This window comes from Meleagris gallopavo, chromosome 10, assembly GCF_905368555.1.
Source record: "Meleagris gallopavo chromosome 10, MGAL_WU_HG_1.1, whole genome shotgun sequence".
Taxonomy (NCBI): domain Eukaryota; kingdom Metazoa; phylum Chordata; class Aves; order Galliformes; family Phasianidae; genus Meleagris; species Meleagris gallopavo.
The window spans coordinates 13625416-13644508 of NC_139413.1; the positions used below are offsets into that span (position 1 = coordinate 13625416).

Below are 19093 nucleotides of genomic sequence, written 5' to 3' on the forward strand. Positions count from 1 at the left end.
TGTTTCCAAAAGCTGTTTGCAGAGGTTTTTGTAAAATCAGCTGGCACTGAGTGGCCAGTAATTTCTAAATAGATGAGTTGTTAGTGTGTTAACATTCATCCTGCAACAAAATGAATTCCTCTTATTGTACTGCGGTTGCAGATTTAGCAACTTGAGAGCAGATGCTGTTACATAATGTAAGTTGATCATATCTTAGTTATGTCCATGATGTGTCCAGACATTTGTTTCTCTTTTTTGCTCTTACAGAACACAGTTACCAGCTGGATGTTTATTTCACGTTTTTTCCAATGTACATGTGTTTTATTTTAACAATATATACCTTAAGGACTGGCTGTATTCCCCTCTAAAGGTTCTGCTGATAACGTAAATAAGAGTGTCAAGAGTGTAGCTTGAGTGGCTTTTTGCAAAGTTGCTAAGTCTGGAGATGAATTGGCAGTCTATGCATAATTTTCCTATAATACATTGTTTTTACAGACTTGATTTCTTCTTGTAATCCTTTTTCTTCAAGGTAATGCATCAATGTAATCAATTCAGATGTGTAGTGAGATTTTATCTTGTCTTTGTTAATCAAAGCCATGTTGTGTAATCTGTAATTGACAACTTTTTGCTAGTTTTCCCTTAGTTCTTTCCATAAGGAAAGTGAAGCTACAGCAGTAACAATGCTTGTTTTACCTACTGTCCTACCAGAAGTAGTTTCAGTGTCACTATACTAAGTAGTGTTGCTACTGACTTGATTTGGCTTGAAATATAGAGAATATAGAGTAGGTTGAATTGAAAAAATAGTTTTGCTCTGTAAATAGTTAAAATAGTTAAAATAATTAAGATGTCACTGATGCAACAACTTCATAATCAAAACTGAAGTGTTAGTGGGCTTTCATATAATATAATGGAGCAATATAAGTGTTAAGCTTATGTAGCACTGAATATTTTAAGCTACACTTGAATTTCCCTAATTTTGCCAAGTTCTTTTATCCTGATTCCCCTGGAAACTGATGTTTGAGTAATTTTTTCTTCCTGTTATTTCAAGACATCTGAGGCTTTGCTCTAGTGTTATTTGTCACTACGGTTTTGCTATGTAGCAATATTCGTGCTTAAAAATCCAAGTAAGTCTTTCTAACACATCTTCAACTCCCCAGTTCTCTTGTGTAAAACAAACAAAAAAACCCTAGTAGTATATTCTGGAGCTTGTCTCTCTTGAAACAGTATCTTATACTTAAGTAGAAATTAAAACTTATGTAGCAAGCTGTATCTCATACCTATGCAGTTACTGTTTTCTGTTGGTGTGTACTACTTCATGACTTTTTATCTGATTGCTACCTCTACAGCAAGGACTTCATTTCAAACAGTTCTTTGAAACACAGCAATAATCTCTCTAATCAGTTGTGTTAAAGGACTTACAACAGAACTATGTCTTCACCCCAGTTGTCTTTCCTATCAAATCCTGCGGAACTTACTGAGTATGTGCCTTGTTTCAGTGAAAAAGTGTCAGTGCCATCTAGAGCAACACTATTGACTCATCTCAGATATTCAAGTCAAACCAAGCCAAAGAGAGTCACTTAGCTTGCAGTTGACTATGTGTGATCCTATAGGCTTGTGGGCTTGGCTTCATACAGGCAATCACACAGTAGAATTTAGCAATGATGGCTGAGCTTTGACTTTGGGTTCCTCTAAAATGGAATTAGGTGACTACAAATTCTATTAATTAGATACTGTAAAAAATGCAATTTCATTACAGGGTTCTTCTTGAAAACATACAGCATCTCTTCAGGTAGCTACTGTGGACAAGTTTTGGCAGCTAAATTCAGTTTCAATACAATTGTTTAAAAAAGTAAGAACAACAAGTATTGTGAATTAGAAGCACACATTAAATGAAGTACACATTAAAATAACTATGATACTTGAACTAACCTACAGTAACTATACTTTGTGGAGTTCCACCATTCTGCCACGAAAACTATACCTAGGACTCATCTGTCTTTTCCAGAATTTGCACTCTACCTGGAAGTATTATTGACTCATAATCTATCCCTTTTTTCTCTGCAGTTGTACCAAGCTGGTGACAATATAATACTGGTAGATTTGTGTTTCCAAGTCTTCAGGGCTTACCTCTTAAAACAGAAAGTAGGGAAACTTCCTTCTCTTGTCAAAACTCAAATTGCAAATTGCTGTTAAATCTGTTCATTAGTTACAGGCACTAGAGTTTTATCCTAAATGGTCTTTGTTGTATACTGTCACTAAGATAGCTGAACAACATAAATGAGGTTGAGTACATATCTTCTTATTTGTTTTTAGAAAAAGGTGAAATAAGTAACTTCAATGTATCTTTGCTGTCTGTTCACAAAGGAGAAGCTGAAGAATGTGGTCCTCTAAAGAACTGTTGATACTTCTTTATTAAATAACGTTATAGTGTTTCTATAACAAAATGTGTCTGTTTCTTGGACCTGGGCCTTTGTGGACAATATTTTTCACAGGTATTGGGTAGTTGTAGTTGGGAATTAGTATTAGATGTTTACAGAATTCTATGGACTATAGAGTTTAAAAAAAAAATAAAATAAAATTGGAGGTTCTTTAGAATATACTTTATCAGTAGGCATGGTATTCTTCAGCAGCGTAAGTTCTCTTTATGTAATTCTGAGTAAAAAATGCGCAGTTATTGATTGAAACTGGTATTATGGGTTATCTTTAATTTATTCTTCCTTCCAGAGTAAAGAAGAAGTGATGGCAGTGCGGCTCCGTGAGGCAGACCGCATAGCAGCTGTGGCTGAACTCCAGCAGCACATTGCTGAATTAGAAATCCAGGTAACACATGATGATATTAAACATGTGGCTTCATACTCCCTACTTCTTGTACTTTTTTTCCTGTCCTTCACTTTCTTTTTTTTAACCTGTTGCGAATACAAGACACTATTTGGCAAAGTGGGATAATGCTATCTTTGTATAGTGTGCCTCCTTTATAAGCAAAGGCCTTACATTTACCTTCTGTGTGTACTGGTGAGCTTTTAATAATTGTTTCTGTACAAGCACTCTTTGTTTTTACTTGTAATCAGTAATTTTCAATGCTATATCAGGTTGGAAGCATACCATCAAAAAAACCCACATTTTTATTTTGGCAGACATTCCTGTCTGCATGTAATTTTCTGCTATTCAGAGTTAGATTTGTAAAACGCACCTCTGTTATTTACTTAAGCCAATACTTTTATTTAATGCTGCATATCACTGTAGGATTTGAAGATGCTTTCTGTAGCCCTTGTACTGTTCCTTGTACTGTTCCATCTTTTTGTCTTGAGCCCACTGCTCCCTTAATGAGAGAGCCATAAGTGATTTCTATTTTTTTGGTTTGGAGAAATCTTGATGGGTTACTGTAGACTGTCATTCATGTACTCACACACTGTTTCCCTACCTGAATTTTGTTGTCTGTCTGTGAAGATTTTCTTGGTTATTAGTCCTGGACTCAAAGCTACTTGTTATCTAGTTTTCTTTCTTTTTCTCTTAAACTGGCAGTGCGAGTGGCTGATTTCCTTCTGAAATTTCTCCTTCAAGATGATTTCATTTTACGGTGTCAAAGTTCAACTACTTGCATTTTTTTTTTTTTAAATCTTCATGTATGGTATGAACTTGCTTCATAAAACAGTTTTTTGTTTCTTAACTCTTGGTTACTGTTTTGCTAACAGCATGAGGAACATGTCAAGTAACACGTTTGCACATTGTTTAAGATCAACTTGTTTTATGTAGATGACTGTACAAATAAATTTGATGGAGTTTGCATAAAGAATTTTCACTTTGAATACTTTTTCCTGTAGTGAAGCAGGCACCAAATCTATTAAAAGATAAAGCAATCAGTTGATCACATAATGGTGAGACAATGCGGTGATGAGTACATTAGAACTACTTAGATAAGTTAGTATTGCATATGACTCAGTTATCTTCTAGAAATATAAGAGAATAGCTGAGTTCAGGTCAGGCTTTTTCTTCTATGTTAGCAGACTATCTGTAAAATAATTGTTTTTATTCATTTCAAACTATCTGGTTTTCCAAGTGAGGAACCACCTGCACTTTTTTGCTTTTTTCTACTGTAACGCTGGCTTTAAATGCCATCCTGATAACTTTGGCTAAAATGGATCTTCCAGAAAGCACAGTAGTTCTGCTGTTATGAAATAGTGAATCTGTTGTTTTTTTTCCTCTCACTGAACTAGAATTTTTTATTTAAACAAGTCTATTTTCTGTGGTTTGACTGATAAACCATCAGTGTGTAATCATCTTATAGCTCTCTCCTATTCCCTTTCCATACTTCTGCCTAAGCTGTGAGTGTCAAATTATACACAATTTTTATAATATCATGGGCATTTAAAGAATGTAGGTGCTAGAAGGGTAAACTCTTTTGTAAGTCTGCTTTATACATGCAAAGACTTCACTGTCCCTGTTCTGTCATGACATTTCACTGTTTGGTTCACTTGTTTACCTCTCCTTCCTTTTCACAGTCACTTCTTTGCATGATGCAATCTTTAGTTTTTTCCACTTTTCTCAATTAGGTTGCTTTCTTTTGTCTCCTACTGGCGTGCATTTCAAGTTCCAGTCTTTTTTTGTCAGCTTAGATGATCACCTGTTAATGATTTCTTCATCTGTAGCCTCAAGATCCTTTGTCTTCTGTGCAAATGAGAATGACTGTGTATAGTCAGAGCATGAAGTCATTCTGTGGCTGTGGTCTGTACCTAGGAGTTTCCATGTTAGTTTGATGAACTAGCTTATATTAGTCTGAAATATAGCTTGTTTAATTGTGCAATACATGTTTTGAGTGTTAACTTCATACATACATTTAAAACAGCAGTGGTTTAATAGAAATAAATTCCTTTTATGTCTTCTTTCACACTGAGACTTGTCTTGAAAAGTTTCTATTGTGCTGTGAAAGATTCTTTCTGCTTATAGAACCTTACACAGATATTTGACTGGTGTTTTGACAGCAAGTATGAAACTTAAGATCAAAAATTCCTTTCAGGTGCTCAGACTCAGATTTGTCTGAAGCATCTGCAACAACAACAAAAGTACTAATGGAGTTGTGAAGTATTTACTTTCAAAGCTAGCAAGCTAAAACAAACTATTAATCCTTTTGCTTCAACAAAATCTGTTTTTTAAGGAACCAGCAAGTCTCAATGTGGGGATGAGGTACTAGATAACTTTCTTCTCATTGGAGAAAGAGCTGCCTCATTCTTTTCCATTCAGCTTGCTGCTGGAATGCTGTGACCTGATGTCAGCAGCGGAGGGCCTTTTAACTGAGGCGTGCTTTAATGACTTGAAATACAACATTTAATATTAAGTGCATGTAACTCATCTTGGAGCATAGATGTCTCGAAGTGATTATGCTGAATAGGAAGCATCATAAATAAGTCTGCTTGTGATTATTTCTAAGCTCATGAAGCTTACTACATAACCTTCATTTTTTGTGTGTGTGTGGAAAATGGTGATTTTGTCAGAAGCGAGGGAAAACCTGGGGATTCGGTGCAGGATCCACATGGTCCACAGCAATGCTTGACTTAAATCGTATTTTTCTTTTTAAATGTTTGTGTAGGTGTAGGTGTGAGACATTGGCATTAACTTTTGCAGAGTATCACTACTCCCACATATGAACTGTTCTGACATACACAAATGCTAGGTTTAAATCACAGTTTGAGGTCACTCTTAGTTTTGGTTAGTAATAATGACAAGGAGAAGGAGGTAGTTCTATCATTTAATAGTAGATGTAACTTTGTAGCAAGATCTAAGTTTGCTGTGATATTAAGTAGTTATTCTTATGTATTTTGAATGTTGTTTTATCTTAGGAATTGAGTTCTTGATGCTGACCTGTTAGACTTCTGTGTAAATGTGTTGAAATGCAAAAATAATCCATGGGCATTCTTACTCAAAAGTCTGAGACATTCTTTAATGATAATGTAATTGGAATGCCTAATTCACAGAAGTGATGGAGAAAAACCTTGAAGCTGTGTATGAGCAAAGGTGTCCTTTGTCAGCCATTTTTTCTTCTGCTCTTGTTTTCCATAAAACCCTTAGGAAGCAAGCATTGCATCAAGTACTTAGCAGGCTTCTCAGTTTTTAATAGAATGCTTTACCTAATCATTAAAAACTAAATGATGTATTTCTAGATATCTAGGCTGATAGCTGACTAGTTTTGGCCAAACTATAAAATGCAAGTCTCACTTCTGTGAGAAAGTGAAACATTATATAAAGAGAACGGCTTATCCCCAGTACGGAGGTACAAACTCCTTTTGTTTCATCCTCTGTAAGATATAGGCAGCTAAGACCAAGGAATGGATATATGCTCTTCACGCCTGTATTCCATCAGTAAATTCCTAGGTTTGCTTCCTCAAAGAATAAATCTTTCTTGTTACTACTTGATCTGGTGTAATACCTACAAACTGCAACAAGCAAATGTTTTAACTCCTTATCAGCCTTTAAAATACTATTACTTGCGGTTAGTCTCTATACCTCCTTATAGCTCTCAGGAAAATCTCTATCAAGCCTCACTAATTTCTGGTCTGTAAGAGCAGGTGTTCCTTCTGGTTATGTATAGTTGGTCCTGTTGGTTATTAAACACTGGTAGGGTTTTTTTGTTGTTGTTTTTTTTTTAAGCTTTCCTTGAATCAGTTGAAGGCAGGGCAGGCTAAAAATAAGAGGGGGAGGAAAAAAAAAAAATTAGTTTTGGAGAAATTCAGGCAAGGTTAAATTAAGCTGCAGTTATCAGTTAATGTCAGTCAGCTGGCCAAGATAAGCATGGTGCCAGTGAAGCATAGACACTGGGGAAACAGAGCTGGGAAAACTGTGGAACTCTCTTCTGTACTTTAATCTGTTTCTCTCCATTTCCATTCAAATTACTGACTTGTTGCTATCCTCCTAAAATAATCCATGGCTAGTTTGGGATGTGGAGATACAGAGCACATTTCTGTTATAGAAAACTAGTTTTACATGTGAGTAATCTCAGTAGGAAAACTCTTCTGTTGGTTAGGTTGATCTGGTCAGGGGGGTAACATCACTTCCTTCTTGGTGTGTTTCCTGGCAGATTCGGAGAATTGTCACATTTACCCATATTTAACCATGTTAGAGCTGCTTTGAGAACAACTGTAAAGGAAGTCCATGATTGTGCTAGTTCTCTCTCCCACAGTTAAACTTTTAGCACTATTTCACTAGAATAAAGCCTTTCTATGGCCTCTGTTTAATAAGTTTTCCAAGTACTGACTGTTGAGTAAAGAAATTGTTTCCATCTTTTCAAATTACAGGAAACATTTTTTCTCTTATCAGTAGTGGTATGTGATGTTAGTGATGTGTTTTTTGAAAGTCTAGAATGAGTCACTGTAAAGTCACTGAAAGGACACTAGTTACCACATTTACCCTTCTGAATAAACTTCATTTACATCTTAGTGCTCTGTCTTGCCACAGAGGTAAGAATTTAAAAGCCTACCCTGAAAAGAGTCTGAGGTAGGTTGGTAATTAGTAAATATTTTAAGTCAGGGTGGGGGAAAAATATCAAGGGCATTGAGGAAATACTCTACTCTTTAGATATTTTAGCTGATAGATTATTATCTGAGGAACAACTGTCCCGTGTGTCTTCATTTTTGACTACTAGTAAAACCATTGATTTGGTTTTTGTGTTTTTCATAGTTATTATTAAAGTAAAAAAGATCCCTAGATATTCTCTTACTTAAATGATGTAATTTCTGACGTGTATTTTCATACTGTGATCATCAAGAGTATACTGGAAAACTGCTAATGTTGGAATGCAACTAGAATTCTATTATCTTCTTTATCTTAAACATTCCTTAGTTTAAAGAGCAAAAGCAGACATAATTTCTCCAAGGTGTTTCAGATCTTTTTGGTCAATTTCTAATTTGAACTCCATTTTATCATAAGTACTAACTATACTTAACTTTTATGTGGGGTTGCTATGCGGTAACAGCTTCAGGTATTTAAGGTTAACATTCTCTAAAGCAGTTTGTCTCTATGCTATTGTGTTGCCAGCTGTGTATTTTGGTCCAGAGGTTGGATGCTCCATTCACTCCATAGTTGTTGTATGCATCAGGTAAACATGCTGCTAAAGACTAACTACTGCTTCTTGGGAAGATACAGAAATGGTTTTCTCTTAAAAAGTCAGCCAGAGGAGGACTTCAGTCTGATACTACAGCCATGTATCTCAATTTATACTTGTTTGTGGGCAGAACTTTTACTCAGTCTAAGAAGCAAGACTTTGAGGAAAAGATACGTTCTCAGGTGCTCTTGGTGTGCAGACAAGTGCAGTAACTCTGTTACTTCAGAGCAGAGTGAGGGAGGTGAGAGCTCCCACAACTGAAGGGGCTTAAATATTTTAGCAGTTGCTTTTTTAGTCTTCAGGGCTCATTTCCTGCCCTTCCACTGCCTGTGCTACTCCCTCCTTATGTATCCTCTCAAGTCGGTTTGGACTGCATGTGGCTGCTTCATCTGTTACAGGTACTTTTTTCTTGAGCAGAGCTGTACCTGCCCACTAGGTTTTGTTTTTTTTTTCCTTTTTTTCCCCTGGTACAGAGACTTGTAACTGCATCAGTGCTGAAGGAGCTGGTCCATTTGAAGACACAGTAAGACAAGGAGTGGACAAAATTGAAATAATGGGTTTTGAATGACACAGCACCAACATTTCTAAAATCCTTCCTCAGAAGGGGAAATGGGCACTGCAGTGTTGCCAATATGCAGAAGCAGTATACTATGGAAATTCATGTCGAGATTGATTTACTTGTGATGGGGGTTTTTAAACAAAAATTCCTTGATTCTACATTTGCCTAACTTTAATTCCTGCACTATTTCAATTACTTAATCCTTTTTGCTTATTGATGTTATCTATTTTCTTTAAGTACATTATTTTGAACTTAAAATGTCTATTAGTTGTCAGGAGGCCAGGCATCTTTGTATTGTGACCTCTGCAAATACCACAGATTTTCTGCAATTGTATTCTAACTCAATAAAAAAAAGACAACAAAGGAACATTAACCACATCCTATGCATACAATATTAGATCTTTAAACTCTTATGAAGAAAGAGTACTAGTTGCTTATGTTACTTCCTTTTAAAAGGTGTGATATCCATACCTTAAACTCATGTTAAGATACCACTTAAATTTTAATATTCATTTTTGAATCAGTCCAGTTATCTGATAGATTTCTTCAGAAATACAAAACTGCTGAAGCACAACATAAAACCAGCTGAGTTAAATGCTTGGTTCCTACTGAACTAAATGGTACAACAGGAAGCATTCAGTAACTCGTAAAAGTGGCTTATTTTTTCTGTCAGTGGGACATCTATGAATGGAGTCAAATGAAGCAAATGAAGTCAAAGCATATGGAAAGGTGATTTAATGAAAACAGATAACTTTGTTGTTGGTTCACCTTTTCTTAACTAAAAAAAGTCAAAACTGGATTTAGAATAAAGGAAGACCACGAGTAGAGCAGTTAGCTCCCCCTTTTTTTTTTCTAGGAGGTTTTACACAAGATAAGTTTTATTTCCTTTGTGCTTGAGCATCTTACTATTTAAGACAGATGAGATGGGGATTTTCTTCATCTTTTTTTTTTTCTGTGGAAGACTTGTCAGATCAATCCATATTTAAAAACATACATCTTCCAGCACATCTGCATGGCTCAACACTTGAAATGTGAAACTAGCAGTAGTAATAGGATTGACAAAGAAGAAATGCATCGAGACTGTTCTGATTGTAGGCTCAGATGTTCTGGGCTAGGACCACAGTCTTTTGGGCAGGTGGTCCTCTGTTCCCCATCTCAAGTTATTCTTAAAATAGGTGCTTTCTAGTGAACTAATTGCAACAGACATATCCTGCACATAGTATGCTGAGGATGTAATCATCAAGAGTGCACCAGTATTGCTGCCTGATGTATTGAATTGTTTGGAGATTTTCTTCACTGCTTCTTATTGTCTTCACTTCTCACTTTCTTTCCCACTTCCATGTCACTTGCAGCCCAACTAATTCCCTGTCCCTCTTTTCACAGCAAGTGTAATTCACATGTAGAACTGAGAACAAGGAGCTCTATCAAATTTGCCCTGTGCCACATAGCTAGATCAGTTTGAAGAGTTAAAATTTTATCTATGTAATGTAGTGTCATATTTGAGGCTGAAAAAGCCAAGCTTGAAGTTGCTAAACCTTTCTTAATAAGCCACTAAGTTAAGCATGAACTTAAAATCCCATGTGTGGTGTTCTTGTGTGAGACAAACGTGTCAAGCATCAGTATGCTTACTGTATGCACTTTTAAGTAGTCACAGTGGCATAAAAATTAGTGCCCAAGTGTATCTAATGTAATCTAGAATTATGATGCATAGGAGGGAATCTAACCTGCAGGAGGACAGAATTTGGGGTTCATATTACTGTAGTGGTGACTTTTGCTATTTAAAGATATGTGCACAATGACAATGTCACTGAAAAGAGACTGACAGGTCATTACCAAGATCCCTTGATTAATAAAAGTTCTCGGGTTTTTTTTTCTTTCATTTTAATGGTAATCAGGAAGTACAAGATACTGTTGTATATATTACCTTGTGTAGGTTGAGAATGAGATCTAGAACTTCAGAAGTTTTAGGAGAAAGTATTCTGTGTTTGTGACATACCAGAAAAATAATAGTAGGAAAAGACATTTCTATTGCTTTATGTGATATTAAAAGGGATTGCACATACTGAAAGCTCCCTGTCGTCAGATTTTGATCTCTTATCAACTGTAACAATGAAAAACAAGTGTTAAAGAAGGTTACAACGAAAATTGAAATTTGCCTTTGATTAACAAATACTTATTAGAAGCTGAAAATTGCTAGCAAGTAATATGAACTCAATATAAATACAAGATGTCTGGAAAGAAAAACAGTTTTGTATTGAAGAGAAACATCAGTCTCTTAGAGTTCTAAATAATGAAGGGAAACAAGGCTCATACACTTTCAGATGAACACAAATATTCACAAATATTTTTAATTGCTTTTATCTGACAGGTGTACGATTTCAGCTGTCTGCTTATCAGATTTGTAGAACATATAATATTTTTGTAAAAACTGAAAAATATTTTAATTCTAGAACATGTGATAACTGCATGCTTTCCAGTGGCTTGCTTGTGCACCTGCATGAGTGCCTTTTTAAGAAGTAATGACATAAACAACGTGGAAGGAAAAATAAAATAGGTAAAAAAAAATACGTCTTTGCTGGTCTGAGAAATGAATACCAGCTGTGAAGAAGATTGATACATTGCCTAAAATTTGTGTGGCACCTTTCCAATTTACCCACTGAGAATAGGGAAAATAGGCTTTGTAGCTTATAGAACATGGACTCAAACAGTTTGTTAGAAATACTTGTGGTTTTCTAAATTTTTTGCAGCTAGATAAAAGGATCATCTTCTGACCTCTAGTGCTTTGAATGTTGCAAGAGGAGGTTGCAGCAGAAGTTTCCTTTAAAAAAAATTTGTTGTAGAAAATCACGTTGCAAGGTTCCTGTGCTAAACACATTTTGATGAACTGTCACCTCTACAAAATCTGTAAGTTCTGAAAGGAAAACCGAAACTGTCTTTGACCTTTATTAGCGACGAGGACCTTGCAAGCCAGGCTTGTATTGACATTCAGTTTAAGCTGACTGGAGGTAGACTGTTTTTCCATGAGCAAACTTAATGTTAAATTGTTCTGTGATACATGTTAACTTTACGGTGTTATTTAGAATAAAAATCATTTAAGTTTAATGATATATTATTCCCAGTAATGTATACTCTATATGGTGTATAGTAGCTGCTTTCAGCTATTTGTGCAGTGCTGAATTTAAGTGAGTAAATCTTATTGACTTTATTGTTAACATATCGTAACAACTTGGAAATGCCTGCTTCATGTCCTCTTGTGCACTCAGTTCTAATATAAACTCCGATGTGTACTCTAAAAAAGCTGTGACACCTGTCTTATATTTGGTTTTACATTTGCTTTCTGACACCTTGCTTTGTGATTATGTAGTAATTTGGAATCAAAGAAACAATGCGCTAGAATGGAAAAGTCCGTTTCAAGTGAGGGACTTTAACCATTTCTTCCATGTGCTCCTGCTGTCACAAGAGATGAAATCATTCTTGTCTAAATTCTTAGCATCAGTGAAGCTTTTTCTGTAGACGAATGTAAACTGTATTACTTTTGGTCTGTAAGTTATGTTCCTTCTGTTTGTAACTCTGAATACTAATTAATAGTTATCCTTGTAAAGAGAGATGAGTTTTATATACTTTTTTTTTTTAACCTCTTTAGCACAGAAAAAATAACGATACTTCTCACTTGGTGTGTGACTTTGAGCCATAGATTGACTTGGAACTGAATTCAATGTGGTATAATGCACTACTATTCCATTGTAATTTATGTGAGTTAATAGTAAATATCACAAAGTAATTTTGTGATGTGTACTCTGATACAATAAAAAAACAGCTTTAAAAGAGAAATATCTTTGAAATAGCAAACACTGACACTACTCAGGGTTCTTCTCTTTATGTAGTAAAATGGTTTGGAAGGCAGTGCACTGCTACCAACTTCATGGCACATGTTGTATCCTGGTGACGTTTCAGGGAAAGCTCTCAGTTAAAGCTTTTTGTTCTGTGTTTTGAAGAATAATTGACACTTCTCATTCTACTGAAATTCTGTTTGCAAATTACTTTGAGCTTGCTCGTTGAAATTCATTGTTTACTTTCTTCAAGTATAAGTAGGAATTCAGCGAAATGAGCTACTGTTAGAAAGCCATGTGTTCCATGTACAGTTGCATTTCTGTATTATATTGGTTGTGTGTGATTTGCAATTGGTGAAAGACTTACAGGATTTCTGCCAAAGTTGGTGGCCACTTCAGAAATTATTTATCTGGGGGGAAAAAACAAGATTTTTTATTTTTTATTTTATTTTATTTTGAGATCTACCAAGCATTTGGTTTGGTCTTATTAGAGACAAGCTGAAAGTTAGTGTTGGGGGCTTAATGTTTTAAGATAAAGTCATCTGCAGTTAATAACTGCATTTACTTGACAAATAAATGTCCTCTTTATCATTTTACAATTTATCGTTGTACCTCTTACAGGAGTGACATTCCTCTCTTCCTCTCTTCCCTTCTGCTTTGTAGTATTCCTACGCAATAAATATCACTATATTTTAAAACTCCTTAAGAGAAAACTAAACTTGTCATACATAGTGTTCCCAGTGGATCAAATTGTTCTGAGCTGCTAATGCCCCTGGATACCTGCAGAAAACTTCATCCCAGTGAAAAATGCTGAGAAGCGTGTGTGAATATCTGTGTGTGATAAAAATATGCAGACAACTAAAATAGCATTTTAAGATTGTATATTTGTGAACAATTTGAATAAGATTCTTTTTTTTTTAACCAAAACAGAAAGAAGAAGGAAAGATTCAAGGGCAGCTTAATAAATCTGATTCTAACCAGTATATCAGAGAACTGGAAGATCAGATAGCTGAGCTGCATCACGAGGTAAGTGGTAAAATACTGCCTGATATATTTTACCTTTAGTCATATCTTTTAAATGTAGCAGGCTTTTCTTTTCTAGTAGCTGTTAGAGCTTCATTACCTGATTTTGCCAATTTAAGTTATTTGAAATAAATGCAATAAAACAAATACTTGTATATGCATATTGTCCTTGTAACCTTGTGTAAGAAAACTAAAATTTGCTTTATTATGTGATTTGATATTACTGAGGATGGCATTTCTTCCATCTTGTTAATTTCATGAGTTGATCATACATTGCTGTGTTCAGAGATGGAAGCATGAAAACAAGCTCCTTTGCTTTCACTTGCTACAGGTCTTAAGGTTAATTAATTAGAAAATGAACTGTTTGCATATGAAGAAGTGTCTGTAGAGATCTCTTTTGGTGTTTCGTATTATGAGGACTAATTTTGTGGTAGTGTTCTGGGATTGCTTAAAAAGAAAAAGGATGCTTGCTTAATACTGTTTAACAGATACAGTTTTTAACTGCCAAAACCTTTGACCTATGAAATTTCTATCTTCAAACTTCCTTGCTTTAATAGTTGTAGTAACTGTTAGTTAAAAAGATCAGAGGGTCCTGAAACCGAGATGGCTTATGTAACCTCTGTGCTCACTGGCTTATTTCAGTTCATCCTGTGTTATGAAGAAATGTCTTATCACTGCACTTTGTGCAAAATGCCTGGTCATCTTTGCATTATAGTCTGCTTACATGTGTCTTGTAATACTCAGCTTTGGTAGTAGTTGAAAATTGCAGTACGTAAGTCACATAGAATGTAATGCCTCCTATTTATTTCCATGGAAATACAGATAATGCTGTTAGAGTGAATTCTCAGCTACAAAACACTACTGTTTACCATACTCGGTGCCAATAGCCATGCATTTTCACCAGTGATGAACAAGAGCTTGCATGCCATGCTTCTGCAAACGTGTATGGCCATCTGGAACATGGCTTCTCTTCCATGTCATCACCACTGCTGAAACATCACTCACTTTCTCACTGTTCTCACATCCACTATTTAGCCTCTGTAAATGTTCAGCAAGCACTGATGAATTTCACTGGCTGCTGGTTTTTTTTCCACATGGAGGAATTGAATGACTCACCTTTGTCTCATCTGCAGACTCTATTCTGTCAGAGTGCCCTCCTGCTGCTATCTGTTGCACAACAGAATGTAATAGAGTATTGGAGGGAAGGTTCAACCTCTACTGCCCTATCTCCAACATGTGCCTGTGATGTTGTGGACCAACATAATGGGAGGCATTACTTTTGGAGCAGATTGTGTATTATAGATACAAGTAATTAATTTTAATTTTGTTTGCTTTGATTTTTTTTTTAGAGCACATTCATTCTTTGTGTACTTTTAATGTTGTAACAATCCCAGTAGCATCAAGTTGTTAGGATCTGTCCTTTGGGAGCTGCAGTATAGCGGAGAATCTCAGAGTGCTCTCACTTCTATAGATAGAAGATGGTCTCGAGAGCCATCAGTCCAGCACCTTTACCAATCAGTAAGCTCACTAAAAACAAATTTAAAAATCAATAACCTGACATTTTCTATTGAAGGACAATAAGCAGTTTACTTTGTTTCTTATGAGAAAATAAGTTACCTGTAGAATTCCCAAAAAGCCAGATACTTCGCATATTTTGCTTTAAGGAAAAGAATTTATCCTGAAGAGACTGTTAATGACTTTTTTCTTCTCTATGCAAGTTTAATGCTTTCTTTTAGTAAAATGCAGAATTCATCTTTAAGTTCCTCAAGGCAGTTCTCAAACTGAGTTCATGTGCCTTTGAATCAATTATTATTAATTTGGCAATTTTAACTTTAGTAAAATCAGTCACATTTGCGTTGATTCCTGAGAAAGTTAACAACCATCTTTTGTTTTACATAGCCTATCAAAATTCAAAGAATTGGTGCATGATGAAAGGACATTTAGACTGCAGTAGTTTGCAATAGTGATTCATCTGAGAAGTCATGTATACTTAGTGCCACGTTAGAGTTACGCTTCCCTTTTTACTGATTGTTTTGTTTTATTGCACACAAAGCTAGCCACTTATCTCCTGCCTTATGGCTTTCTTATTGAAGGCTGAAACTCTAGCATGAAAACCTGAAATTTTAGGATTGCCACAGATGCAGATAGGAAGTCATGACCTTAACTTTTCAGAGCTTTTAAAATCCACTTGACTTTTTGCATGTTCTCATGTTCTATTGCAATTTTTATTAATCTTCACAGCCAATACTTTCATTCTTCCATTTTACTTTCTTTCTTACATCTATATCTAAACGTTCCTGACTTCCTGTAATTTACCAGGATTTTTAAGTGCTTGCATACTGCACAGCTCTGACGGGCTGCAATTGCTGTCAAGCAGCTTTGTTACTTGTCAGTAAATTCTGTAAGCTTGTCTCACCTGCCTTTGGTACAGAATTAAGATCTGATGATGCTGTTTATACTCTCTCCCTTGACCTTTCAGTTTAACCTGCTGTGATACAATGTAAATGACACGATTATGCAGGCATTGCAAACTTTCTAACTCGTTTTGCATACTGATTGTTCACTGGGTGCTAGGACTTCAGAGAAGTTCCCATTGATGAGATGCTAAACTATTAGGTGGATGCAATTTTTATGGAAAAAAACATCTTATTTCAGTAAGTAGTATTGAAGTAAGCAGCTAACTTGGAGGGAGGGGTAAAAGCTGTGGAAAGTTTGGGCTGCTCTCATTTTGCACTAGGTAAAGTTTGAGGGCTTAAGGAAAAGAGGTCATAAACTAGTTTGTCACTTATGTTGAAATGAACTACTGGAGGGAGGAAAGGGGAAGAGGTACTTTGTAGTTTACCACTTTTTTTTTTTACTTTTAATTCAAACTGAATGAAATTAAATGATTTACAAACTGCTTAAGTTCTTCATTTCATACACTACCCCTTTGTGCATACAGTCACTGTGTGTATGTATGTGTATATATATATTACACAGCAGCTGTCTCTACTTCCTGTTGGATGTTGCAAGGCTCATATGTATTACCTAGATTACAGGAGTGGTATGAAAGATTAGAATTAGCTTGTGTACCCACAAACTATACTGGCAGACCACAAGACACCTTTGGAGACAGAAGCAAGTGGTTTCCTGTCTGTAAGACTTTGTGATTTAGGACTGAAATGCTGAATGTTAAATTGATATTTGAAGCAAATTTTTGTAAAATTTGTCCTTGTCATATTACTGGATAGACTTTGTCCCTTGAATTGTTCTGAAGAGTTTTTCCTGTTAGATTTCAGTTTTTTATTTATTACTGATTTATTTCAAATGTAGTCTTCAGTTTTAAACTCAGCACAATTGTCATAATAAGCTAAAGGCCTAGTGTGTGTTGAAGTACCCTAAAGCAAGCAGTCTCTACAATGACAAATTGTAGAGTGTTCTCTTCAACATGCAGCAGAATAATACTTTTACAGCTGCATTAGGAAACTAGGAAGTTTCATGAAGCAGGAGCAGCAACATGCAGGAACTTGGTGCTTCCTTCCCTGAATGTGAGGTTTTCATTTTATATTTGATAATTACTGACAAGAGTATAAAATTCAAAGTATACAAGAATTAGAGAATGGCACTGTTTGTCTAACTGAAGAAGTCATTACATTATTTTTAGGTGCAAGTGGAAATTGTATTGTCCACATGGGATCAAGTTCCTGTTTTCAAACAACTAGTATTTGGTATGATACTATGATGTATCTAAAATTTCACTTTTAAGGTGCTGATTTTGCTCACTTCCTATCATTCTAATGCAGTTTCAACACATTTTAGATGGTTGTGGAAGGGTTTTGTTTGTCTTAAGCTCCATTTTTTTACAACGTTTTCTTATACTTGAGGGATCTGGTAATTGTTTTTAGCTCATATGTGGCCAAAGAATACTCAGAACAGAATGATGCGTTTTTTCTTTGTTCTTATGTAAGACAAGTCATTGGCACTTTTGGCCTATAAAATATTCTTTAAAATTCTCAGTTTCTACTCTTTATTTGTGTTCTTAAGAAGAAAAAAAAGACATTAGTTTCAGATTAAAAAAAAAAAGTTTGAGACATCTGTGGGGTCAATGAAACCTGTGAATTTATCTGTCATTTTGGACTGTAACTTTCAAAAGGTGCTATGGTCTCTGTCATCACTTCCCATTCTCCAGGAACATGCACCCCCTATGAAAGACTAAATTAGAACTTGGCTGTGAACTAATTCTAGAAGCATAATAAATACAGAAAAGAGTTAAAATACAAGCGTTGAATACATAACCTGTTCAGCGCCTTTCACTTTGCTTCTTACACTGTTGTCCAGTCACCTTCAGCAGCCAGCATAACGTGTGCCTTTAAGGAGGGAGATCAGCTAGATGCTATTTATCTGCCTTTGCTGTGCATTTATTCACTTCTCTTCCAGGGCATGAATTAAAATCCTCAAGTGAAACGAGAGGAAGGGGGAGGAATAAATTCCTGTAGATGTACAAATGTCATTTTTATCATTGATAAGAGTACTTACTGAAAGCTAGGAGGAATTACTAAAGTGTTTCCATCTTGTTATAGTCTTTATGAGATGCCAGCTATTGACCAATGTCAGAGACAGTATTTGGAGCTAATTTTGTGGTAGCTGTTCTTACATGAGATGCTTTTTATCAATAATTGCTTAATATATTTTGAATGGAATAATGAGAAAGCTTTCCAATGCAGAAATCTTGTGTGTTTTCTGTATTGGAATGAAAACCAAAATCCTGATGTTAGTGGTATGAAGGTTAATGTTCAAAAATTAGAAAAGCCTCTGCCAACTGCCCTCAGTAGCAATTTCCACGGCTGGTGGAAAAGATGACAGATGACTGAAGCATTATTTTCCAAAACAAATTCTTGAGGTTTTTTAGAAGACTATAATGATTTCAAAAGAAATCATGGTGATTTAAGTTATTCTGTCTTGATAGTGAAGAAAGGGGGATTTTTTGGAAGTATTTTCCCTTTGTTTTTTTTTTTATTTTATTTAAAAGCTTGATGAGATCTCAAAGTAGAGACTAGTAGTTTACTGACTTTTCTCACTTCTATAATTTTATCTAGGGATGGAACTGATATTACATTGTAAGAAACTAATGCAGTCAGTAAGATTCTGATATAGATATTATCTCATGGTCTGATCTCATTTCTGGCGGGCTTACGTTTTAAATTGCCTTAATGAAAAGAGATATAAAAGTTGGAGATTACATACAATGCTTTTAAAAGATTTTGCTTGTGTAATAAAATTCAAGACACTTTAGATAATTACTTTGAAGATAATGCATAAGATATGACCAAAGGAGTAACTGGTAATATAGCTAAAGCTAAGAATTAAGGCTACATTTTGCAATTTAGTGTAGCTTTCTAGACTTTCACTGCCGAAACTAGATTGGAGAAGGGAAAGTAAGCAATAGCCATCAGCATGTAGGATGAAAAATTTCACACAGGTCACAACAACCAAATAAAATTTGATGTGTTATAATACGCAGGAGGGAAGTTCAAACCATGTTAACAATTCCTTTTGGTCTTAAAATATTGTGAAGTTCTACGGTAAGTAAGCTGTGTTTAAAACCTGCCAAATTATTTCCTCTGTATTTCT

At 35.3% G+C, this 19093-nt stretch overlaps 1 protein-coding gene across 5 annotated transcripts in view; it reads left to right on the forward strand.

The window, feature by feature from the left end:
* The window catches only part of EVI5 (ecotropic viral integration site 5), a 90102-nt gene that overhangs the window by 58771 nt on the left and 12238 nt on the right, over nt 1-19093 (forward strand). For all 5 annotated transcript variants that reach the window (XM_085231816.1, XM_085231812.1, XM_085231811.1 and 2 more), the window contains 2 exons: nt 2704-2799; nt 13391-13486. In XM_085231816.1, the coding sequence (XP_085087942.1) occupies nt 2704-2799; nt 13391-13486 (192 nt within the window). The remainder of the gene's footprint in view (nt 1-2703; nt 2800-13390; nt 13487-19093) is intronic.